This window comes from Homalodisca vitripennis, chromosome 2 (genome assembly GCF_021130785.1).
Source record: "Homalodisca vitripennis isolate AUS2020 chromosome 2, UT_GWSS_2.1, whole genome shotgun sequence".
Taxonomy (NCBI): Eukaryota; Metazoa; Arthropoda; class Insecta; order Hemiptera; family Cicadellidae; genus Homalodisca; species Homalodisca vitripennis.
Window position 1 is genome coordinate 165,046,577 of NC_060208.1, and position 27,540 is coordinate 165,074,116.

Below are 27,540 nucleotides of genomic sequence, written 5' to 3' on the forward strand. Positions count from 1 at the left end.
CATGTGCGGTATTGCCCACAAACACAAGCCTCGCACTCGCACACCGGAATATTTCGGTCTTTGCTAGATTTTTCGCGAACAGTCATGGCTGGTTCCTTCACTGCGCATTAAGGGTCTCGGGGATCTCAGCTCGGTATATATAAGTGAACACAGAGTACTATATGACATAGGTGCTCGATGGTATATATACGACTGGCGATAAGCCCAATCTCACCAGTTCTTCACTATCATGCCCACACGCGCTGGCGCATCTCTGTTAGTGGCGACCTCCGACGTTTTACCATACATAAAGAAATGTTTTATCTATAGATTTACGCTGCATATTTTCGACTTTGTTGACTATACCACTGCGTCCGAAGGAACGTGACCCCTGGGGGAGTATACTCCCTCACACATTTATGACGTAATTGGCCGTCAATACCCGTGTCATTAACTAGTACCATGGTAAACATAAACTATTTTTTTGTTTCTTAATCAGTTGTGAAATAGTTGCACAAAATTGTCTAACAACTATAAAACTTGAGTAGTGTAATCATAATTTAAATATAAACCCTGCATATATTAAAACGGTAGGGTTACTACTTCATAAACAGGTCTAAATCATTTTTCTCATATTCAACTACATGTACACAAAATTAATCGGTTTTATTAATAACTAATAAAACCGGTCGATACAAATTAGAAAGTCAGTCGGTGACTGTCAGGGCAGGTCGGCGCGAGTGCTCGTGACAGAGCGCATGAGTCGGTGAGGGGCCCTAGATCCACCAGGGGCCACGGTTACCGAACCAAATACAGTATAGGCGCGAGTGCTCGTGACAGAGCGCATGAGTCGGCGAGGGGCCCTGATCCACCAGGATCCACGAACCAAATACAGTATAGGCGCGAGTGCTCGTGACAGAGCGCATGAGGCGGCGAGGGGCCCTTATCCACCAGGAGCAACGAACCAAATACAGTATAGGCGCGAGTGCTCGTGACAGCGCATGAGGCGGCGAGGGGCCCTTGTCCACCAGGAGCCACGAACCAAATACAGCAAAAATGTGTGCAACGTGCACTTTTTATTCGTTACTATAAACAGTTTTTATTTTCTGTTTTTATTTTTTAAAGCCGTGTACTATTTATTCAGTTAACCTTGTTATTCATCATGCTTTGTAACAAAGTTAACAATTAATGTAGTGTGAATCCTTGCGACGAATGAAACAGGAAAAGAACTTTCATATCTTTGTGATTCAGAGAAGGTAAATTTCAATCTTGAATAGCCTTTCTAGGAACAAAATTTAAAGCCAAATTAGGAGAAGCACACATCGATTGAATATATGTGAAAACAGATTAGACTTATTGTTTTGTTTTCAGGTATTTTCCTCTGAATATTTGAAAGAATAGAACAAGAAGTTTAAAAACATGGGTTTCCAATTGAAAAATGTCCGAGGTTGTGTTATTCATAAACGTGAAATTGTTTATGTTAATTCACAATGCAATACAAATACTTGCTTAAATTTCGACTCATTGGGCTCGGTTCATAAGTAAATTATAAATCTTCGTTAAGAAGAACCAGAAATGTAAAGGCGATATCTAGAACAAACCTTTGACAGAATTGAATAGCTATATCTGAGCCGACAGGGTTTAGCTCTTATGGAACATGGCAAAAGCTCAAACTTTTTAAATTGAAGGAAATTTTGAAATGTTTGAAGTTCTTGGTAAATTATGACGAAAATGTTCCAAATTACTTCAAGAACTACTGGAATTATTGCAGTTCGTACTTCAAATAGTTCAACATAGTGAGTTGAACATCATTGCCGAAATCGCATGGCAAGAAATTTTGAAGGAAATTTAAGAATGTGTTTCTATACTCTAGAGAAATACTATATGTACAAAGTACAATAACCAGGTAGATAGGTTATGGAGTTGATGATCAATTTGAGGCTTCTTAAAACACTTCTGTTCAAGACACTCAGACCGGCTAACTATATCGATACCGGTGAGGCCATATAGATACAATTGTACGCGCAAAACTTACTCGTGGTAAGAATCTAGTTACTCGTGGTATTAGGCTCGTCTGTAACAGGTTTAAATAGGTAGTATATCAATTAACTGTTTAACGTGTAACAGCCTACTGTAGCCATATATACACAGTTGTACCTGTAGTATATATGGTGATTAAAAAATAGAGCCGCTGGCACTCACCAACTTTGTCCATGAAGTTTACTACGACCGCACGACAAGTTTCCACTTTTCATGTCACCGATGTTTCGATGTTTATCGGCACACACCAATGACTTCGGATAATCACAAAGATGAAAGTCACAAGGCGTCAAGTTACACGACCTTCGAAATCATTGATGGTCGGAATTCTGAGAAATTATGCGATCTTGGAACGGTCCAAGGACCAACACAATTCTTCCGAGGGCAGTATGGCAGGAGGCCTCATTCATGATATCATTTTTCATACGTAAAATTGGAAGGTGGTATGAACTTGTTGATGTAATTATTTTTAGATCTGTAATCTCTTAAATGGATATACCAACATTTGCGCTATTTTAAATGACCATTTACTTACACATAGGGTAAAACTTGGAAGATAATTTGTTGAAAAATAAAGATAATGTCTTAAAACTCTACATTTTAGTAGCCGGCACATTTTGCACAAGAATTGTTAAAATTACATGGCAGTAAAAGGGTCAATAAATACATCTAATCTACAAACCTGCAAATCCAAGATGTGTCTCACACAAGAATCAAAAGTTACAGTTCTCTTTGTTACTTTCATTTCATATTGAAATTTCCATTCGCCTAAGCATAACCATGTAACAATTGTTGAAGAAATTACGTATAAATTCAAAAAATTTTATGAACGAGAAAGTTCCTCTCTTGTTTATTGCATCTTGTTTTTTGTTTTGTTAGTGTCTAGCGATTTCAAAGCAAAAATTAGTACATAAATATGTAGATAAGTAATCAAAGACATGGCGTTTTACTAAAGAATTATAGTGATTGGTACTAGATATTAATCCTAGTGATAAGTCTTGTATCAAACGTTGGTTTGATATGCTCTAATTTGCAAATGACATAATAAACTACGTCAAATACTATCTCTCTTGGTACTATTGCTTTTGCAAGACACGAAAGAATGTTTTGTACCCTAATGAATCAAAGCAGAAATACTTGTTGTAAAACTGTAAAGTCATTATAGTTATTATAAAGATGTATTCTGTTATCATCTACGAGATAAATTTCTTTCTAAACGAGTTTGTATTACATAAAAAAGCAATAGAATAAAAAATATAACGTATATGAGAAATTTAAAGTTTGCCACAGACTTCATATTATAAACACTTGTGATCTCAAATAACGCGTAGTCCTGCCCAGGAGCAGTCAATCTGAATCTAAATATAGTGTTAGCGGCAAAATATACATAGATAAAAAAAACTCAAATCCACATTTCCCACGAGACCCCACCTCTTCAGTTCAGGGTTCAGATTTACACTAACACGTTTATATTTATAATGTTGGATAATAACACGACTCACATTTTATAATATTAGTATTCTACAAACAGTTAGTCACAATTTTAATAAGATGGTTTAGTACTACAGTATTGTATAGCCTATATTGTTTACAAAAATATAGGCTATTTAAAACAAAAGTTTAAGTGGCAACATATAGCAAAATATCAGTCATTAGGATTCACTATTTCAAAAATAAATTCTCAAGACTAAGAACTTCATCACATTGTGCGCAATATATGGTAATCTTAAGACATAAAGATTAGGTTAATTATTTGTGCTTTAGAGTTTGATTGCGGAAATAACCCCTAGAGTTTTCCGAATCAGCCAAATGAAATTCACTATGTCAATGAGACACCGCGAAGTGTAGGGGCTGTACAGAGTCGGTTAAACCCACTGTCTGTTCCGAGTATGAGGATGGGCGCGGTGACGTCAGAAGTATGTATACCATCACTATCACACTTGACCTTGCCTTTTTAGAAATTGTCTTCTTAATTTTCAGGTATATAGTTCAATTTGTTCTTAATATATCCTGCGCAAATTAAGAGCCAGTTGTAGTGAAACTACCTTGAGTTGTATCACATGAGAACAATGACAACACTTCAGGCGTTAGTTTTACAACATATTCTTACTCTTAATAAATAACCCTAAAATATTACAAAATTAAATACATTTGGATGCGCACTGATAATTTTTTAATGATACGTAACATAAACACTTAAACAGTGAAAATTGGCTTTCGGCTCCGAGACTATAAAGTGAAATCTGAGGTCGTTACTAAAAGAGGATTTGGGACAAGATGGTCATGAAATATGAGAAATGACAGTAATGATAATAAATCTCTTTTTTGATTTTTTGAAAATTCTTTTCTATATGGATTATTTTTCGTTACTCTATGCTTAACACAACCTCAATAGTACTGATACAGTAGCTAACAGATGAGTCACCTTCACTTGTTTACTTGTTGTCAAGCAGCCGCTTTGTTTGAATGTTCAATGGTTTGATGATTGACTAGAAGATACTTCTACTACTCTACGTTCTCTTTAATTCCCTAATATTTATATTATTTGTTGTAACTTCAACTGCTCCAGCAAATAGTGGCGAATTTTTACATTATAAAACAAACTTTTTGTAACTATAATGTTCTAAATTTTGCCTCATAATAATACTGTTCTTGCCATAAGGAATGGCTTCTTTCCAGGGTCTTCAACCAAGGGTTTTCTGGGGTCTTACCACCAGTATTAAGGGTAATATTAATTTTGTTACCGATTTAGATGTGCTATACCCTGCTGGTGGAGCTTTGATTTTTCATAATTATGTTCAGCAAACCCAAGCACATATCAAATTGCCAGAACCACAGAAGGTATTGAATATTATCATTGTCAGTCCAAACAAGTAAGACAATCTGGTAATTATTTTGTAAAATAGAAATAAAATAGTCTATGAACTTTGGTTTTTGGTTAAGTATTAGTGTTCCTAGAAGAACTAACTTATTTTTCTGAAGCCGTATCTTACAAATCATTACATGTTCTAGCTATGTTAGATGTTCTTAACAATAGCTATGTTCTAGCTATTCCTTAACAAATTTATTCAACAAAGAAATTTAACAATTTTATTTTATTTTTGGTTTATTTGTATTACAGGATATTTTCTTTCTATTAGTAGCATTCAGCATACTAATTAGTTATTGTACTTTTTCGTATGTATAATTTGTATTGTTACTTACAAAGAAATACGTAGGATTGGGATAGATATTTGTACAAGTGATTCCATTAAATAATTATAAATTATATAATACAAATATGGTACAAATATGACTGAAAGCTAGTTTCAGTAATTTGTACCATATTTGTATTATATAATTTATAATTATTTAATGGAATCACTCGTAAGTCTAATTTAAAAGGGAACATTTTATGTGTACCTACCTATAACTTTTCAAGGGTAGAATATGATAAGCGGACCCGGTTTTCATATCAATTAGTAGAATCATCGATACTTAATATTCATTTATCAAATACCCATTTATAAATCAAATCAATATATATATATATATATATATATATATATATATATATATATATATATATATATATATAGTCATAATAACAATCATATTTTAATTAAAATAACTAATGCTGTATATGCACAAAGTGATAATCTTATAAATAACAAATGAGCTCTAACGATCAAACAAACAATTACAACTTGAAATATAAAAAAAAACACATAAATAAGAATGAAATGACAGCAACATAAAAAGCATTTATAATAATACAAAATATGCATAATTATTTATATGATTTCTCATTGGTAGCAATGATTAACCGATTTCGAGAAGCTGTTGAAGCATTTTCTAGAGAAGATGCATTCTCTAAAAAACCATACTTCTTTTCTGTACAAATACTCACAGAGATGATCTGCTAGCAGGTCAGCTGATATGCCACTTTTAAACTTCGTTTCACAGTCCTCTATGAGCTTTCGACTGTTTGTTACTATATAAAAGAATTTACAGTTGATACAAGTTAGTTATTGTTAAAAAATTAGTCTCGGTTGGTTATATCAACAGTTATAATTAAGTAATATTGTTTGTTAATATCGATATAAAAAACCGGGTCCACTTATCATACTCTACCCCTTTTCAAATATCAATTATCGAGAAGTTTAATCAACATTGAATCAACATTTGAGAAAGTGGCACCAAAGTCTTTGTTACCACTTCTGCAGGTATGAAATTGAAATGCCCTATGACAATTTTATTCTTGTGGCTTTATAGATAGACAACTCAAGGGGAATTGTCTCTGGCAGTGTTTTTATTGGAAGGAGATATGTTTTTGCTGGTTTTATTTAATGTTCAAGTTTAAACTATTATGAAACTCAATATTTTTCATTTTGGTGTGTTCGTAATTTGAGGCACCGCTTTTAAGAATCTACTGCAGATAATAGATAATGTATCCATTGCATGTAATAGATTTAATTTATATTATTTATCCCTATTATATGTCAATACTATGAATTGTCTGCAATAGTTGATCAAATGTCGTGAGAATATAGGAGTATGCAATTTGGAACTGTATTTTTATTGATTATTAGAACATTTAGTATTGAAAACCAAAAAAGGCCAATAATCTTTTTTAAAAACTGAGTGTTGTAATTTATTGTTAGTATTAATATAACAGCTTAAACTACTCTCAGTATATAGATAGCAAGTTTACAGGTAAGGTGTTTAAAATTTGATTTATTTTTTGTTTTGTACAAAATATTGCTTTCAAATTAATGAAACTTAAAACATCACTTTCGTGGCTGGTGTAAGAAACTTTTATTATTTGTGACAAAGAAGAAACTAAATTTCTGGTGGTAATTAACAATCATTTTTGAGGTCAGATGAAGAAAAAGGTAAAAAAAGGATTCAGTTCACAAGAAATTCAGTAATGCACATGTTTTATGAACAACCGAGAGTCTAGTATGAAACAATGATTATTTATGTACATAGTTTGCAAAACCAAAGTAGTTAATATAATCTTATTTGTTGAATGTAGTATAAATTTGTACATTATATTATCATTGTTATTTTTATAAAGTCTTGTGTATTCTCCCTTTTTACCCTCTGTACATACTTCGGACAAGAGAACACAACTTGTTTCTTTTCTAGTGCTCAACTAAATTAAATTTTTCTTTGATTTCTTTTGTCAATGCAAATGTTCTGAAAGTCTACAATGGCAAGTTAATATTTTAAGTTACATTTTCTAGCAAACAAGAATTTATTATATATTTATTATGAATGCTATGAATATTAAATATCAGTACCTGGGAAATAATTAAATATACCGTACTTAACATTTCATCTTATTATGTATGAGTTGCCAATGTACCATGTAAATAAATACACTATTGCTAATTATTTAATGTTTGAATAAATACAGAAATCACTACACCTTGAAAGTGTATAGATATTACATAGTAAGTCATATATAATGGATATTAGTTGATGGGTTTACTTTTATTATTTTATAGCAAATATGTATTATATTATGTTATGTCACTATCTGCATATTATACTAGTTTCCAGAGAGTGACTAGTTGGTAAATAAATATCTCTAGATCAGCAAAACTCATGATTTTATTGAATAAAACATTTAAACACAAAGTTTCAAGTTCAGCAAGAATATTAGAACAGCTTTAAATAATAATAAAACAGAATAGTTGCAGATTTTTTCATAATAATTGAAGAATTTCATGGAAATTGTTTAGTAGTAATATAACTGCAATTTAACTTTTTGGAAATTTTTAATCTAATAAACTTTGTGTATTTAACGTACATTTTGTTTTGATAGTCAGTCAAAACAAATGATAACCTGCTTAAGATTTTTCATTTTTTTCTATTTAAAAAACTACTTTTTGATGTTTAGTACATGAATTCCTTTTAAGGACTTCCTGCAGACAGACAGAATAATAGTCAGGTAGTGTTTAATCTTGTTGATGTGTTAACTTATTTATAAAACACTGTGAGTTAAATATATGTACATTAAGCACTTGTGGTTTTCAGGAAGATAATTGCAATTGCAGAGGAAGGTGATAAGCCTTGTATTTCATTGTATGATGTAAAATCAATGAAAAGGAAGAAAATTCTCGGATTACCATATGAATCCACAGCGAAAGAGTTTGTCAGCATTGCATTCACATTTGACAACAGGTACCTTGTGGCTATAGTGGGGGAGCCCGACTGGATGATGCTCTATTACAACTGGGAGAAGGGTAAAGTGGAGAGTCAGACGAGAGCCAACAATCCACCTGCCAACCCAGGACCTGTATATCAGGTTACACCATTCATGTTTGCTCATTAGAATGAAATACAATATGGTCGTACTCATAATGTTCCTATACTGAAGATTTGAGAAACATTTTTATGTTTAAAATCAAATTATTTGCTATAATACTCGTAAATTTTTCTGGATAAATTTATATATAATCATGACTACAAGCATTATTTCATTTTATTGTAATTTATTTATAATGCTGTATAAAATCAGTGTGGTTTCGGTTTTCAGTCAAATTGTATTCATGAGAATGGATAGGCTAGCCATTTTAAATGTACCATATTTTGTGTTCCCATAAACAAAGTAAGCATTTATAGTTATGATTGAATTTTGAAATATTTAAAGTTCTAGTTCAGAGGTATAAAATAAGAATATTTTTTTTATAGTAAATATAACTTTCTAGACCGTGTATAAAAGAATTTACTCTACATTAAATTTATTCCTTCACCCCCACTAAATTGTTGCCTGGGTCTCAGGTAGTTTAAATAAATGAATATAATTCAATACAATATTTTAGTGGGGTAAATGTATACCTTATCATTCTTAGTTTCCAATTCATGCAGACAGTGAAATTGTTACTCATTGGCTCAAGACAATACAAAATCACTTCCTGTATCACTGATACTTCCAAAAGGTGTTCAGGGTCAGGATTCATTCTTGTCATTCCATGAGGCCCTTTATTCAGATTTCCACCATTTGAATTTTTATCATGGTTCTTTTGTCAATTTCTGGACAATACAATGCTGCTAATCATTCTTCTTTGACATTCAACTTCTCCATGGAATTTAGCTTTCATACCGTCTTTCAAATAAATACTGAATTAAATATTATGTTGATAATACTGTAATAGCCATCCTAAATGTATTAAATCCACAAACAAAGAAGAAGTAGTTTCTGTCTTTAAAGCACTAACTTAACATGTGTGGCAAGGAGCTTAGAACAAGTGATGTGACAGGTGGCAACTAACCCGACTGACTCAGCTATTGTGGCGATTGTTGGTCCTGGGCTATTCCGACTGATGAGTGTGTCAGACACCGTGTGGCGTCAGTACGGGTTCCAGAAGGCAGACAAACTGCCCATCCGTTGTGTGTGCTGGATGACTGCAGACCGCGTGCTAGCTGGGACTGATGACAATCGCCTCATAGTCATCGAGTATGGTGATCTGCGTGGCCGTTACCGTGCTAGTGACATCTCTGAATTTGACTTGCAGATACCAGAAGAGTAAGAGAGCACTTTTACTTAACTTTGTTGCCTACGAGTGGAAACAAGGTAGCACAGTTACTTATTTAATAAACAAAGATTCTAAAAATAATTCAACAACAAACTAACTAATTCTGCAGAATTGAAATAAATATTATCTTGTGATAAAATTAAATATAAAAAAGAGCATAGCTGGGGATGTGATAGTTTGTATTGAGGAAATATTCATGCTACTCTTAAAAAGATTTTCAGTAAGCAATAACTTTTGTCTAACTGATATTTAGAATGCCCTCTCTCACCACAGTTTGTGAAAGTATGTTTTAATAAAGTATTAAGATTTTGTTCGCATTCTGTACCGTTTTCTAAAGCATATTATTTTTCAATCTGCTATTAGATTTATTTTTTAGATATTGAATTAATACAACAACATTTACTTTAATTGCTTAACTGAAAGTATTGTTTTAATTTGTCAATACATTAAAAACTGTGTTTACAATATATTTGTATGCAATACAAGACTTGGTCGTAGATTCATATCCTATCTGTGACCATTGCATTTTTTATCAGTACCATCGATCTTGTACTGTATCGATGAGGACGGACAGAATAAGGCTTAAAAGGCCTCTCCTTTATCTAAAAAAACTGGTTAGTTCCAAATGACAGTTTTTAGTCTCTTTTTCTCATTGGCTGACGGCGATATAACTTGTATTTACATGTTTCATGGTTGGTTTTTAAGTGTGTCAAGCTGTAAAATATATAATCTAAGAAAAAATATTGTTTGATACTTTTTATCCTTTTCATATCCTTCCATTTCGACCCCAAACCAAAACTATATAGTGAGCCTGACAGTCATTTTCTGTCTTAGGAAAATTTCTTGTCTTTATTTCATGAAAAACTAAGTTGTATCCTTATAAAATGTAAATTGGCTCTCAATTCCTACACTATAAAAATATTACACAACTAAACAACACCTTTATTGGACTAGCTATATAGCTAGTGTATACAATTATTAATTATAGTGTGTACAATAATTATATAAATAATTATAGTCTATACAATTGTATAAAAATTGTATACAATTTGAACTTGTATGCTATGTATCGTTACAAGTTCAAATAAATCCAGTTTGTGTATTGGTCCAGTTGATTTAATGGTGTAACAATTATTGTTTCAGTTACCCCAGTTTTAAAGTTAGTTAGTCATAAGTGTACTCTTGTAAAAACCGTTACAGTAAGTGTGGTTAAACAATCAGTCACTAATTAATCTAATACTGTAATACAATTAATTTTTCAGTCAACCAGGTTCGTCGTATAGTGCATCGACTCTTCAAATAGACAGAGACAAGGAGGTTACCTGTGTTATCGCATTCTCTAATGGTTTTGCCTACACAATAGACAACTACATTGTTGTGTTTGAAAAGGAAACTAAGTACAGGTAAGATTTAATTAGATATTAATCATTTTTGAATTAACATATTTAGATTCATGCTTGGCTGAAATATGTAGGTAATATATAAGTAGAAATATTACCTGTTGTGGTGTATATGAGTACATCACGTGTTGTGTCCATGATATTACTTGTTGTAAGGTATTAGGTATGTGTTGGTTTAGTAACAGTATATATATACCATACTTTCAAATCATTCATTGCCAATAATGAAATTTAGAATACACACAAATATGAGTTTTGTTCCATTATTCATCTTTATCGCTTTGAAATTTCAAAATTTAAAACGTTTTTGAGAAACCTGCAAATCCACTTAAGTTATCACAGGTAAAGTTGCACAAAATAATTAGTTTTGTAAGAGTAGATAAAAAGTAGTTGTTTTAAATAGACATGTTATGTTAATTATGACATTTTGTATACACATTTTAAAAGTTTAAATCTGCTACTTATTGCACTTGATGTTGTAATTGTAATATTAATTATATAATCAAAAACAATAAAACAAAAGTTAATTTGTAACACTATTATTAATAGAGAAAAAGGACTTTGGAGTGGACACAATTAGTTGAATTTGCTAAGTTATACCTACTGCTACTAGGTACAAGAGGAAGAATGTATATCGTATCAGAGGAATGGAGTTTAAAGACGAGATAGCAGAAGAGATGCGCACCATACGTAACTTGGCTGTGAACCCTGCACAAGATCGAATTCTAGCAACATCAAAGCAGAGTCAGATTTTCTCTGCCAACCTTCTCGCAAGTGAAGCTCCTGCAACCGTAAGTGAAACACTTATATCAATGAGTTTATTCTATATATTCTACTATTCAAAATTGCTATAAATACAGTAGTACCAACAAATACTGGGTTTTCTTTGCAATGTTTATGAATTACTTTAATTAATTCATATTCCAGATGTTTAAACGGACACCATAAATTGTTTAAAACTTATAACAATCTCATCATGATGAACATACATAAATGTGTTCTAAATATCCTAAAAGAGTTGAATGTATAACAATGTTTTAGCAGCTAGGCTAACTCTCATTAATATTTTAATTTCAATGAATTATTAAAGTGGAACACAAGATAAATTTTTACAAAACTATAAATAATAGTGGGTAGAATGAGATTTAAAAGAAAATTGCTCTAAAACAATAACATGATAGATTTGCCTGAAAAAATAAATATGGATTACAAATTTTTAACTATTGTCAGTCCTTAACTTGAACTGAGTGTAAGGAGGTATTGCACATATAGTTACAAACTATGAACATGTCACTACCCAGTATCCAGAGTGTGATATTCATATCCAGAAGCATTTCTCAAACCTTTCCAGTTTTTTAGATGTTGAAAATTTATGCATGAACAGGACAGTGTCCATAAAACCGGATGTCGGCAATCTACAAGTAAACTGCCACAATCTGATTTTCTGGAAATTTCCAAAATAACTATAAAAAAATGTAAAAGTCACATTGGAAGTGAAGTTATTTAAAGCAAGCATCAAAGTATATCATTCTTTCACGTAAGTAAAAGGTAGAGGGAGTTCACATTAAATGCTACTCTCTTCAAGAACGTAGCCAGGAAAAATGTTTGGGTGGTGCAAGACAACTAATATTTTTCAGTAGTGGACAGAAAGTAAGGCAAGTGCAGTCGACCACTCATTCCCCATTTGGACCCTTAAAAGGTTCTTGAGTCTTGAGTTTCAATTTGCAGTTAAGAATGAACTTTCTACAGTACATATCAATTGAATTGTTTAAATAATAGTAATTGTTTACTAAAAAAGTAATTGAAAGAATTAAAAATTTTGGGGGAGGCCCAGCTCCTTGGATCCCCTTGCTGGTTAGGTTCTCGACCCTCTTCACAAGTTTGAAATTTTAACTTATTTTTAAATTCTATCAGATTGTAATAATTAGCTGCAACTAATAAAATATGACATTAAAAGAAGCATGTGCACAAGTTTATGGGTTCCACCATATAATATAGAACACAAATTACACTGTTAACTGTATGTAAGAATGATGCTACAGGGTGAGGTGGTGGTTGAGATGGACTGTCTCGGAGAATCGCTTCACCATGGTGCTATCACTGGGCTAGCTCTGTGTGCCTGGAAAACCATTTTCATGACATGTGGAGAAATGGACCGCACTGTCAGAGTGTGGGACCTGACCACAGAAGCACTCATACTCACCAAACATTACCAAGAAGACATCTTTTCAGTGGCTTTGCATCCAACAGGTTCCTCTTAGTGTTACCTTTACAGTTGTTTAAACATTTTCTAACGCAAAATAATGCTTTAATGATCTTCATATCCTATTAAATAGATATTTCAGAAAAATCAATGAATTCATTCTTTAATTTCTCTTAAGAAAAAAAACACTTAACTACTGGCAATGTTTCTATTAATAAGTTGAATACCTGCCTGAACTAAATCTTGCAAGTTCAATACAAATTTAATCAAGTTGTACTTGCTAGTATGATGAAATTAGAATTGACTTACATGTGGTCAAATATAAAGAAGTATTTGAGAAAATATGAAAGTAAACACAGTGATAAAAATGGTACATATACACTTTTACTGTATTTACACACCTGTACTTATGTTGCAATCTTTTAAAACTAATATTACAGAATTTTCTCATATCCTAATTTAGCCCAAAAGCAAAAGTATACAAAGTTTTTCTAGCTGCTTATTTTCGTAACAGATTCTTTATTTATGAATTTTTATTTTTTAACTTGTCAATACTATCTAAAAAGAGTTTTAATTCTATACCAGGTGTTTATGTCATTGTCTGTGAGGTTTTTGAACTTTTTAGAACTCCATGCAAGACACTTTGCATGAAACCACCTTTCACAGGTTCTGGTGCATTGAATGCCTTGGTATTTAACGCCAATATCACAGATTCCGCAAGGATATCTGACATTTTGTTGTTGAGTTTGTTCCGGTTTCTGTGTAGTAAATCTGAGGATTTTTTGTTTTTAAGATGTATGTATGCCCAGGGTAAAGAAGCACTTTTTATAGCGAAATTTAGCAGACTTCTCTGTGTTGTTATGGACTGTTTTTTATTACGAGGTTTGGCAGGCTCCTCTGTGTTATGGTATTTTAGTGTCAGAAGTTTGAAATTACTGTTTTTTATTATGAGGTTTGGCAGGCTCCTCTATGTTAAAATTTGTTATTTTTTGAAGTCATAAATTGCAATGGGAACTGTTTTTTTTATATAGAGGTTTGTCAGTCTCGTCTTGTTAAATTTCAATGCAAGGGAGTTTATGTTATATTTTTATTCAGCTGCAATATAACAACTTAAAATTGTGAAATCAATTGATAATATTAATAATAATATATTTATAAATGTTCTAGTACTTTGATTTCAATTTAATCGATTTACCCTTTTTATTTAACAAGAACACTGAACAGTATTTTATTAATTAAACTATAAGATTGCAAGTTAGCGAACTTGTTTGTTATCAGATAGCACAGATGTATTAAACGATTCTACATTTATTTATATGCTTTTGGTGGCTTGATAGATATAATTTATATTTTCAACCGTATGTTCTACAAACTGTTGCATGAAACATAAATTATGAACGTTATGGGGGTAACAATACAAGTAAATGGTTTATGTACCTGTGTATAGAATAAATTGGATAGGCCTAATTCAAAGTAAAACATTTCACTGTAATTCAAACTAGTTGAATTTATGTTATACAAATATTTTTTTAATCTTTATGGCTCTTGAAAAAGGGTTCAACCTCCCCCCCCCCCCCGCATCACCTCCTTAATTATGTTACTGATGCTAATGACTAACTGTCTAATCAGCATGAACTGTAGAGAGCATAAGTTCATATTAATTTGTTTAATAACTATGTAAAGATTAAAAGAGTAAGTTAATTTTTTAACCAAAGCTATTTCATTTTTACAAAAATAACTGCACTTATAACCGAGCAACAGATAAGTTAAACACCTAGCACATTTCTTAGACTCTTGGGATTACCACATAGAAATAGTAATTGTAACTTTACTATTTGTCACATTCACTAATATATAATCTGAGTTATTTGTATTTATGTGGGAATTTATAAAGAATAACAATAAGAATAGTATTCAGTTTCGATGTTATTAATCATATCAGGAAAATGTCACAAATTTGGAGATGTTAGTTTTTCAGCAGTATGTATAATGTGTTTTGAATTCTTAGATTAGTACAGTTATCATTCCTGCTAACCACTACATACGGCATTCAAGCCATTGTAGATGTAGTGTTTTTTTTACTGTATGTATTGTATTATATTTTGGTCAAAAATAAAAACACTTTTTCATTCATTCATTCAATGTGTTTTGAATGTTAGAGTTATTTATAATAAATTTAAATTAAGAAACCAAATACATTTTTACAATGAAAATAGACATGATGTATTTATCCCACCCCATTATTTTACGAGAGGACTTTCTATATTAGAACAAAATTTAAATATATTACTAAATTATAACAGATGTGAACAAAAAAATGTGTTCATCGTAAAGTTAAACAGATTTCTCCTAAGCAGCTCAGATCATTCACTCTTTTACAGTACTTTTTTCAGTTTTATCGCTGAATGTTTTTTTAATACTGTATCGTAAAATTTTGAAATGATTGTAGCTTATTAAATTTTTAAAATGTAATCAAACAGTTATTAATGTGTATAATAAAAGAATTATTTATTTAAAAGAATTTTTAGTTTATACAGTCCTGGACATTATTATTTATATCATATGAAATTTCGTTATTAAAAATATATTGATTAATCAAATGACGTTTTTAGCAATTATTTAAGACTTTTAAATTTGTCATAGCTTGAACTTGATTTAAAATTGATATTTCTACAGTTGTACCGTATGTTAACAATAAAATATCAAACATCAATACAAATCTATTGTTTAAGAAATTATTTTCAGATAGTTTACAGTTTATGATCAAATCTTGATCTTCAAGAATATTAAGTTATTTTCAAATTTTGTATGTTTGTATTTCTTACTTTCCAAGATAGTTTTATATTTTACTCAGAATAAAGTAAATTAAAGTAAGCAACGTAGATATTTTCCCACTTAATGACTGCTAAATCTATAGATAAAGTTTAAAAGCCTTAAATTTTATATGTTTATAGTTTTATTATTTTTAGATTATGCTCTTGAATCATGTATTAAAACTGTTTTTCATTGTGGTTGCAGGCTTGTATGCTGTAGTGGGATTCTCTGACAAGTTGCGGTTCATGCTGGTTCTGCTGGATGACCTCGTCACTACTCGGGAGTTCTCTATTCGGACCTGTCGTGAGGCTGCTTTCAGCAACACTGGTAACATGTTCGCTGCCGTCAATGCCTCTGTCATACAGATATACTGCGTCGTCACCTTCCAATGTGTTTACTACTTGAAAGGTCACAATGGAATCGTAAGTTCTGTATTATTCATATGTTTTTACAATGTTTTATAATTCTTTAGTTAAGCTTGAGAGGAAAAGGTACTTAGTCATATTCAGCTAATTCTTATTGTGGAAATGAATTTATAAACTGGTGACTTAGGCACTTGTAATTGATTCCGTTAACTTATTGTAGGAATATACATAAACACTGACAGCATTGGTGTCCATGCACTTTACATGTTCAAGAGCAATCAGATAAAAAAATAATAAAACAAACTGTTTGGGATGCTGTTTGTTGTTGGTGTCTCCAGTCAATCTAGGTTACCACAGGGACATCATCCACAGATTTCTCCATTGTTAAAATCTGCGTTGTGAATGTGAATTACATGTTTGCATTGTGAATTAATCAGTACCATTATATAATCCTTTTTAAATTTTAAGCTATGAGTTTTCCTGATAATCAGATTTTCCAACTAACTGCATGTTTTAGTCATAAAATTGTTGTAAACTACTATGAAAAAATGTCTCAGTGAGAAATTTTTGCATAAATACTTTTTTTTATATTTCTAACTATATTTTCAAACGTGTCTTTATTTACAAACGTGACAAGTTTGTAACGTTTGTTACTTTCTAGCTGAAACAAGTACCCTCTCCCTCTCCCTCACCCTTTGCCTCTCCCTCATCACTCTTTGCCTCTCCCTCTCCCTCCTTGGGATATTGTCTGTATAGATCGCTCAGTTTTTGGTACTGGTTGTGCCTTTGTGACAGCATTGTTTCGGATCCCCAGTCATGTAGGTATAAAAAGAAATAGATGGCCAACAAAGCAGCAAAGGAAGCTTTTTATTTAACTCCATATTCAGACTTAATCGTTTGTTCCATCCTATCATGAGTTGTTAAACTCAAGGTGAGAAATAAATGGGGAAATCTGTTGGTAAAGGGAATGTAATATCAAACTCAGGGCTATGAAAGACACAATCACACCTTGGGTGATGTCCTGTTGTCCTGCTCATAGAGAAGCTTTTTATTTAACTCCATATTCAGACTTAATCGTTTGTTCCATCCTATCATGAGTTGTTAAACTCAAGGTGAGAAATAAATGGGGAAATCTGTTGGTAAAGGGAATGTAATATCAAACTCAGGGCTATGAAAGACACAATCACACCTTGGGTGATGTCCTGTTGTCCTGGTCATAGAGAAGAAGTACTGTAGCCACACTAACATAACTCATGGCTTCCTCATGACACTAAAGAACAGACTGAAGAATTTCTTGTTGGACAATCCAATCTACTCAATGGACGAATTTTATCAAACAACCTGGACTTAAGTATACATATTATATTGTATTACAATTTTATGAAAATACTAATGTTTGTATACAGTATTGTTTTGACACCTTTGCATTTCTTAAAGAAATTGTAATAAAGAATATTCTGACTTCTGACACGTGATCAACATCTTTTGTGCGCTGTTTGCAATGTAGCCCTGACTGTGAAGCATGTCCTCCTTGACTGTTGAATTAGAGGGAGACTTGTCGCTTACAACTCTTCACAAATTCTGAGGGGACAACAACAAAAATATAAAAATATTGTTTGGATATCTACAGCTGGCTTCCCTAACGTCAAAAAACTAGCCACCTAGATGTATGTGATTTGGATTAGTCTGCTTGTTATTTGGTTGGAACCCTGTATAGTCCATTCCTAGTTTTACTGTTATTAACTATTCATGTAGTGATAGTAATTGGATGCTTACAACAAAATTCAAACTGACTTTACCACAATAATTGAGTAAGTGTCATAAATTTGTTGGGAAATAATGACCTGTGTTTGCCCTTAAAAATTACAAGGGTGCTGTATATTACATTTAAGTTTTAATTTACTTAGTAATGATTTAATTACAATTGATTGCTTGTATTATATGATAAAACTATCTATTATATGATATTAATTAAACCTGTTTTATAGAAATAGAATGGATAGTATATGGTTAATAACTTATAATGGAATTTTATTATGAAATATATAGTATTTTTAACCTATCTGTAATGGACAGTCATAACATAAGTTTTAGTATGTCGTATTGCTGCTAAAAGAGGAAGAAACCAACCAATAAAGATGTATCAATATGTAAAATTTACTTATCTGCATTGTCCCTGAACATAAGTCACAAAGGAAACTGCCCTGTGGTGTCCAACCCAATTTGGTAACCAAGCATTTCTACACATTACTCAATAATTAGGACAATAATGCAACTTTTAAACACTACCTATCAGATGAGAAAACCAAGCAGTTTTTTTGTGAGTCTCCTAGTCTTATGTGCCATCCTCTGTCCAGCTGTCCAATATGATGGAGTAGGGAGAATCAGTCAACCTTCACTGAATTGAGTTAGTCAATCCACCCTCCAGCTATGATATATTGTTGTATATACAGTTCTGAATTTGTTCCAATTGCTAAATGAATGTAACAATAAAGTATAAAGAGCACAATATATATTCCTAACTGAAACTGAAATAGGTAAAATATTAACATGATATAAGAATTAAATAAATAAGGGTAACCATGATATTTGTTAACCTTATCGTAACACTTAATTCATACAGTCACTCCTAAGAGCCTGATATCATATTTGCATATTAACTAGTGAATATAAACATATTCTAGTATACAGTTTTAGAAAAATGTAAAGTAAAATTTGTTGGGGATAAAAGATGAACTAAAATGTTTTATTTAGCAAAAAAGGGCAAAAACTAAAATTTCTCATACATGATTATTAATTTAAAATAAAAATTTACACGCTTTTTTAAATACAAAATAAATTGTACTTTGATGTTAGATCCGCTCACTAGTGTGGACAGCGAGTGACAAGAGTCTCTACTCGTGCGGCAGTGATGGAGCAGTCTACGAGTGGAACATGTTTGACGGCATGAGAGTGAACGATGTGATAACTAAAGAGTGTGACTACATGGGCATATCTGCCACACAAGATGGTAAGATGGTGTATGGTGTCGGATCCGACGGCCTCTTGAAAGAGATCTGCAATGCGGAGGTTGGTTTTTCTCACTATTTCACGTTAATTATGATTATGGTATCCGTAAGTAGTTGTTTCAATCACTTTGTGTGAAAATCGGGAATGTTACATTTGGAAAATCTGTTGTAAGTAATTAATAGCAGAACTTCTAGATCATTCATAATCATTTATAAGCCGAAAAGTTGGAGAATCTTTTTAAAAGCTTTCTTATGGTCCAGATGTACTGAAACAACCATGAGTGTTAGTTTCATAAGAACAATCTTTATACTCAAACTCTTTACTCTGAATAATTGGAAGTAAAGACTTTTTCTTAGACTATTAACAACATTGAAAAACTTACACACTTTAGGATGTATTTTAATCATATCATTAATATGAGACATACATTCCCCATAAAATTCTATTCCTAACAATAAGGACATAAAATTGTTTGAAATTTTAGTAATATTCTTATAATTTAAAACGAAGATGGCCATCAATACTGCCTGCTCTTAATTGTGTTATCATGCAGGTCTATTAACCAATATGCCTAGAATTAAAGGGGAAACCATTTGTACAAAACGTTTAATGCACTAGGAATTTAGTCTGAGTGTATCAGTTCTAAAATCTATATCATACTCTGATATAACTGTTTCAACACTGAGGACTAAATGATTAACAGATGGGTTATGAGTAAATTTTCCTTTTACTATTTTCTTATTCAGTACAAAGTGTAAGAAATATGAATGATGATGACAGATACTGCGAGAGGAGAGCCTGCACCACTCGTGTCTGTACGCCGTCCAGCTGTCTCGCTCTGACCTGATGATGTTTATTGGCGGCACCAAAGGAGCAATCCTCTCCGTGCGGTATCCCCTGCCCAGGCCTCCTGAGTACTCAGAATACTACCTTCACAATTACCCGATAACCAAGGTCAGTACAACTCCTGACTCAGATTCATATTCTATATTGTACCATAATCGTCATGTGGAAGCCCTTTGTGTATAATAATTATGATTATTTTTATATTTTTCCACGTGATTCCTTTATTAATACACCGGTCAACACTGAGCACCAGTGTGTTAAGACAAACACAGATTATTCTTTGATATATCTGTTACAGATGAAATTGTCCTATGATGACTTGAACCTGATCTCCTGCTCCAGTGATGGCACAATGTGTATTTGGAGACTGGTCAATACTGAGCGCAAGTGTGTAAAGATGGATGCGGATTTCTCTTATTCAAAAGAGGTTAGTTACAACTATCTGATTGTTTTAGTAGCTCTAAAGCAAAATTGTTTTTAGAACTGAAATATTAAATGTTATATGAGTGAGACAACTGAAGACAATTTTACATGGAGGCTGTACTGAAGAGTATAATTATTGTTTTTACCAGGTTTACTAATTTTTTTCAACATTTTATATGATTTTTTAATTTAATTAAAAAATTGATAACAGATTGATATTATCTCTACAGTGGTGATCTATTATTATGATTCACTATCCACTTGCTTTGAAAATATTGTCATTGAAAGAAGATGATTCTGTCTTTTATTATGTATCAATAAAATCTAAATTTTTCGATTTATTAATGGCTTCCAATACTTTCTTCTAATATATTTTTGGGATGGCTTAGAAGAGTTAGTTAAACTAACTTCAATATGCAAATTAGTTGTGTACATTGGTTCAACAGGTTCCTTTCTATCTTTCTTATTTACTCCCAAGGCCATTCAAACGTGATTAACAACACAAATATACAAAACATAATGCTATTGAAAAATATTTACAATGCTTTATGTTTGTTTGGAAGTTTTTTTGGTGGAAAATGGTGGAACTTTTGTTTTCAGATTCTGATTAACAAAGACGATCTGGCAGAGAAATTGGCAATGATCAAATACTTGGAGAATCTCGTGAAGTCCCTAGAGACAGATCATGTGTATCAGATCAAGGAGATGGAGACAGAACACTCTGACAAGATCAAGGAGTTACACTCTGGCTACTGCACGGCCATACAGGATCTAAAGGACAAGAACCAGGTAACAACAACTCACTTTATCTGGGAACTAGTATCATATAGTTTGAGAGTTGCTGCTCTCTGTGCTAAAATACAATTATTAGATTGTTATCATAATAATCATCATCATCATGAATTTTTTTTATAACTGGGTTTTTGTTTTTTGACTTTAAACATTTTCAACAGATGCCATTTTGTTAATATTAAAGAAAACACAATTATTATTGTTTTCCACTTTTCCTCTTATCTATTCAAACATAAGTACCAAATTTGGTTTCTCAAGCTTAACTAGTTTTAGAGATAATATGTTTTGGGAAAAAATACAAAATGGCAGCTAGTGGCTAAACAAGACATTTCTCAACCTATGTTTACATTATATTTTTTTTAATGATGAGTACTATATGTAAAAAAGTTTGTGAAACCCTTTTGTGAACACCCTGTATATATATATATATATAATATATATATATATATATATATATATATAAAATTTGTATATGTATAAATTATAAATTATTCAGTGATGTATATAAAATATCCAGTGAACTGTGGTGTGTCACTATCATTGTCTGTACAGCTCTTTTTGGCCCTTGTACATCAGTAAGTAATAGAGAATGTGGAATGTCGTGTTGCAAGTTACAACTAACAAACAAATTCATTGAAATAACAAATAGAAACCCTGTGTACTTTTTGTAAATGCTAAATAAAATTTAAAAATGACATTTAAAAAGAGAGAGTCAGAGTGTCATTATTAATACCAATAGCTGTTCATTATCTTGATGAGAATGTACAGTACAGTACAACACCCCTTTTTTGCTACTTCTGATTTGCACTCTTTATGATGCTTTTAGAGTATATCTAGTGTGCATTCCCCTTTCACAATTACAACACAAGAGATGTAATGGTACTATAATGTGTCTGCAGGAACTGATCAGTGAACACACAATCGAGATAAACAAGTTGAACAACAGTATCTTGGAGCTGAAGCGACAACATGCGGTGGCTATGGAGGCTCAGGAGTCAGACTACAACTCCAAACTGATTGTGGAGTATGACAAGTTCACAACAGCCGAAGAGAAGAACAGAAATCATCGTAACCAACTACTGAAGTTAGTTTTTGTCTTCTTACATTTATGTTTGCTCTCCCCCAAATTATCTTTAGAATGGATAAGAAATTTTAATTTTCATTAGGATTAATTCTACAGCTATACGAAATTTCACTATATAGTGAAGGGAATTTTTGTGTTCATAAACAAAAGACAATCATTTTGATGGCAAAAAAATAAATGCTTAGTTTTTATACTGCTATGTTTATTTATATTTTTTTATTGTATAAAACGGAGAGATTATTCCTATGAAATGCAATAATTTTAGAAAATTACTTTCAACTGATGCTAAATGCTATCTAATTCCTAAAAAAATTACCAAGTTTATTATAATATTCAGAATCAAAAGTTGGTTAGGTAACAAATTTTGAAAAATAGATGCAATCAACTCCATATTGTCTAGAAGTGGACTATTTTTGTGGTGGGATAAACGTGGCATTGGCACAAGAAATAAAAAGTAGTATAAACAAAAAGAATCAAAAACAAAACATAATATTGTCCAGAACATGGGAAGTGAGATGAAGGTCGGACATTTGAAAGGCACAATGTGTTGGAGCAATAAAAGCTGTTTATCCCATTAAACTACCTTAATTCATATCAACAGATTCTTATTTTGACTTCACACAGTTTCTTTTTCAATGGGGATTGATTTTTTAAATGTATTATTTAGGACTATACAGTAATTGGGAATTAGTGTAATAAAGTATAAATCAAGTCATAACATTATTTATATTTGTTCTAGTTTCTATTTTGGTTTTATTTAATAGGCACAGTCCTTGTGTCAGATATGCTTTCAGAATTAGTCAGGCATTAGAAATGTATAAATACTAGGTAGAATCAAAAATGTCCATGAATTGTTATCAATAAAATTGTCTCAAGCATGGGTTTGCGGAAAGGGAAATTCTCTTACCACAGTTGACAGCACTGCTAATGAATGCACCAAGCTGTTGCCACTCATTTCTCTTAATGCTGTTGGAAATGCGTAGACCAATGTCCTAAATAACTGCATTTAGCAGTTAAATTTTAAAATTTGGCCTTTAGAGCAGTGTGCTAACATTATTGAAATGGCAAAAAAATGCATTATGTGTTATGAGAAATGTTTAAAAAAAAGAGATCTGTGTTCCAATTTTTAGAGAACTAATAATAATGACTATTCCTAATATGTACATATTCTTCTGTCTTATAAGTATAAAGGAAAGACTTGGAAAATTTACAACTAGACATGCTATTTATGATTATCTTACTAGAACAAAGTTTATTGCACTGTGGAATGTGTTTAAACACCAATAAAGATCTTGAATCTTGATTTAAATTGTTCTTTTGAGATGCTTGAAATGTTGATTAGAGCATTAAGAGAGAAGCAATAAATAAACAACAGTGTGCAAGGCTCAAAGTGTTTTTGTAAAGGTTGTTTATTGAAGATGCGTGCCCCTTCACTTTCACTTTCATATGGAAGTGTTTACAGCATTCTTTATGATGATGTGAATATGCATAAATCTTTCTCTATGATTCTTAACATGTTATCCCAACATACGGTCTGTACTCAGGCCGGTTCTTTTCAAAAAAGTTAATTAACTTACCCACAGATTAAAAATATTTTAAAATATTTGTCTTAGTGTTGCAGTCAATTAGTAGTGTTTATTTTTGTAATATATGTCTTACGCGTATCAATTAAGTTACATATTTTCTTTATTTCCAATTAATTTTTAATAAACATTTTAATAAAAATCAATAAACTTAGATGGCCCTGTAATAAAATGTGTTAAGTATTAGTTAATTGGCCTAACTTATTGGTTTCCTGCAGTTCTTACAGCAGATTTTTATTTATTGTAACACCACTGCACCAACTGTGGTTTCTGGTCAATCCCAGATAATAAGTAATTGACTATAATATTATATGTGTATATTTTAGTTAGATACTGTCGCTACCAATCATAGAAAGGTAAAGGAGTGTGGCATGTTAGATATCTTGGCTTATTTTCAGTAAAATGATTGGGGAATAATATTGTGGTATGATGTAATTTTTATTTATTAAATAAATGTTTAATGAATCACTTGTAAACTAAAACTGACTTTAGGTAAGACACTTTTGCTTTGGAACTATAACATAGTTGGTAAGAATTATTAGACATGAGCATGTATTCGAGGCAAAGTTCAAAAAATAAAAAAATTGTTGCAATATATGTAGAATTTAAGGAAACATAGTTTTACTGCACTGTGTGTTAATTTTGTCAATTTGGGATGTCATTCAATAAAACATACTATTAAATATTGTTGAGTCACCCTGATTCCTCATCTGTAAAAAAAAGAATGGTCATTATGATTTGTTTAAAAAGCATTCTCAGATGTGATATACAAAGCCCCAAAAACTGTAAGACAATTTTCTTCTTTGCAAAAGCAAAGTTGGATGTGAGAGAAGGACAAAACTTTATTTAATTTGTCAGAAATTTTGTATACTTATACAAATCAAGAAACTGTATTTAGAATAACCTTTCCAAATATTTTGGACTGGAAGTCCCTTACATTATTTTGTAGTGAAAGGCGATTACACAATTAAAATTTAGCTGGAATTTTATTAGGTTTTCTACAACATTCAGTGTCATTTGTGAAATTATGACTCGTAAAATGAGAGTTATAAGACACTTTGTTCCATTTTGTGATTGTCTATTCTGTTTAACAGGCAATTAGATGACTTGGCAAAGTCTAAAGAAGATGCTTTAAAAACAATGTCAGAAGATTATGAAGAGAAGCTAAGATTAAAAGACTCCGTTATACTGGAAGTGAGTTAAGTTAATTTAACAACATTAACTATATGTTTTAAAATAAGGCTATATTGTTGTCCCATGAAATAGCTTAACATTTAATTTTGTATGCAGACTAGAGAAAAGAACACAACTTACACAAGGAACATTTGTTTAAAAAATAATTTTCAATCTAAAGTACATAATATACAAATATTTACATATATTTTTCGCTTGTTAATTTTAAAGAAGCAACAAAATCGACACTTTAGTGATTTTCTCTAGAGTCTAACGGAAGGCAAGTCTATTTCTCATATCAGGAACATTTTTCGTGTGCCTGGAGGGATCTTCTGTTCATTAAATAAGCAGCATTTGGCTGTAAAACAATTACTAGAATTGTAGTCAGTTTGCTTATATTTATAAGAGAGCCCAACAGTTCTGTGATCCGCTTCTTTACAGTATCACTTGGAAATTACTGAAAACGAATCATATGAAACAATATGTACCTCTATTCTATATCAAATTCTACAGTATTTTATCTTTATATAGGCAGTCTTGGAGAGCTCACTTGCTGTGTACTTCACTAGATGTATAACAGCTAGCTAGCTTTATATTCCTGCTTTGAAACTCAGTCTCTCCAGCGTGGTTGGCCAGATTATATGCAAAGGTTTTTTTCACCACAACGACTGTCCATAAGAATTTTCATTGGTGAGGTTGATGACTATCTTAGGATGGCAATAATTGCAAACTTTCAGTTTCAAGGACGTCTTTGAATTCACTTGGACTTCAGCTATCTTATTTTTCTCCATTTTATTGGAATCTGGGATCATTAGTTGTCACAAATAGGTGAATCTAGCTAATCTTTACATTAATTTAACATTACAAATACAGGTCCATAACAGCTATTTCTTACTTTTTCGATCACTAAGGTTCTGAAAGGATCTTTGTAGTAAATCTAATGGGACTGAATAGTGCAGGTAACATAGTTTTTCTTTACCTTTTTAGTCTTTATGTTTCAGTAATATTTGGTGATGAGCTAATGTTTTAAATTTCTTATGGAAACACTGTGTTGTAAGTACACCTGAGGAATAGTTCATACCCTAGTTTTCTTACTGCACTGTCACCCCTAACCTGTACTACCTTCAATACTAAATACAATTCAACTCAGTCTTTCAGTCAATTCCATCTTGAATATTGCAAACTGATTTCTTCTTATGTAAATTTTTTGTAACAAGATTGTTTGTGTTATCACATCAGCTTATCTAAAATCACTTGGAAAGCCCAAATGGCTTGATGTAGAGAGATCATAGTATCTTGCAGTTATTATCAAAGGCAAAAAACCCCGTTACTTTTACTCTTGCTTAAGTACATGTAGTTTTCCTGAACCAATGATTAACTGTAATAACCAAGAACAGGTATTTTGTTCAAACACAGCAACTCTGGATCCACTCTCTCTCTTTCACTCTCTATGGTCTGTTAAAAGTTTTGATACATTACACACATTCCCAAATTCACATTAATAATATCAACTTTATCTTTGACAGCTTAACGACACACAGAAACTGCATAGTCAAGAGCATGAGGAGATAAAGAGGCAGATAGAAGAGGATGCTGACCAGGAGATTATAGACTTGAGAACAAAGTTTGAGCAAGCCTTGAGAACAGAGAAAGACACCAATGTTCGGTTGAGGGGAGAAACCGGTGTCATGAAGAAGAAATTTCTTTCGTGAGTTTCACACTATATCTATAAAAAATATTTTATACCAGAAAAATTACTCCAGAAGTGAATGATGCGATAACAGAAAACATAAACATATCAGTTTGTATAATATAAAAGCTTTGAATGCAATTCTAAAAGATTAATATTTTACACAAATTATTGAGCATATTTATACATGAACACCACACCATTGAAACAACTAAACTTTTCTTAATAAAAATGTTTACTGCTTGAACAGTTTCAAAATAATAAAATGTATTTATTTCAAGCTAAAAAAGTTATTTAGGAAGATAAAATCCAGAATTATTAATTAAAGTGTATGTTTTATTAAACAATAATACATCTTTATGTAGGTTTTGATATTTCCGTAATCCCAATAAAAAGAAAAAAATCTATGCAGGCCTTGTATTCCAATGATATTAAATGGCCACATTTATTGGTTTTCAATTGGTGGTGGTTTTATAATTGTATTAGGATAAAATTTGTTTATGTTAAATAATTTTTAAATGTTCGCTTGTCCTCTATAAGAGTTAGTAGTATGTGTTCTACTAAATTTATAAATAGATTAATTTTATTCCAAGTTTTTAGTTTTAATAGGACA

General features: G+C 31.6%; 1 protein-coding gene across 1 annotated transcript in view; it reads left to right on the forward strand.

Moving 5' to 3' along the window:
- Positions 1 to 4,481: 4,481 nt before the first annotated feature.
- Positions 4,482 to 27,540, forward strand: part of LOC124354987 (cilia- and flagella-associated protein 57) — a 38,600-nt gene continuing 15,541 nt past the window's right edge. Inside the window, exons 1-14 of the mRNA XM_046805836.1 lie at positions 4,482 to 4,892; positions 8,044 to 8,314; positions 9,270 to 9,535; positions 10,808 to 10,948; positions 11,559 to 11,736; positions 12,988 to 13,195; positions 16,167 to 16,384; positions 19,184 to 19,396; positions 20,117 to 20,290; positions 20,481 to 20,609; positions 21,206 to 21,394; positions 22,297 to 22,481; positions 25,159 to 25,258; positions 26,764 to 26,945. Of these exons, the coding sequence (XP_046661792.1) occupies positions 4,684 to 4,892; positions 8,044 to 8,314; positions 9,270 to 9,535; positions 10,808 to 10,948; positions 11,559 to 11,736; positions 12,988 to 13,195; positions 16,167 to 16,384; positions 19,184 to 19,396; positions 20,117 to 20,290; positions 20,481 to 20,609; positions 21,206 to 21,394; positions 22,297 to 22,481; positions 25,159 to 25,258; positions 26,764 to 26,945 (2,663 nt within the window). The 5' untranslated portion in view covers positions 4,482 to 4,683. The remainder of the gene's footprint in view (positions 4,893 to 8,043; positions 8,315 to 9,269; positions 9,536 to 10,807; positions 10,949 to 11,558; positions 11,737 to 12,987; positions 13,196 to 16,166; positions 16,385 to 19,183; positions 19,397 to 20,116; positions 20,291 to 20,480; positions 20,610 to 21,205; positions 21,395 to 22,296; positions 22,482 to 25,158; positions 25,259 to 26,763; positions 26,946 to 27,540) is intronic.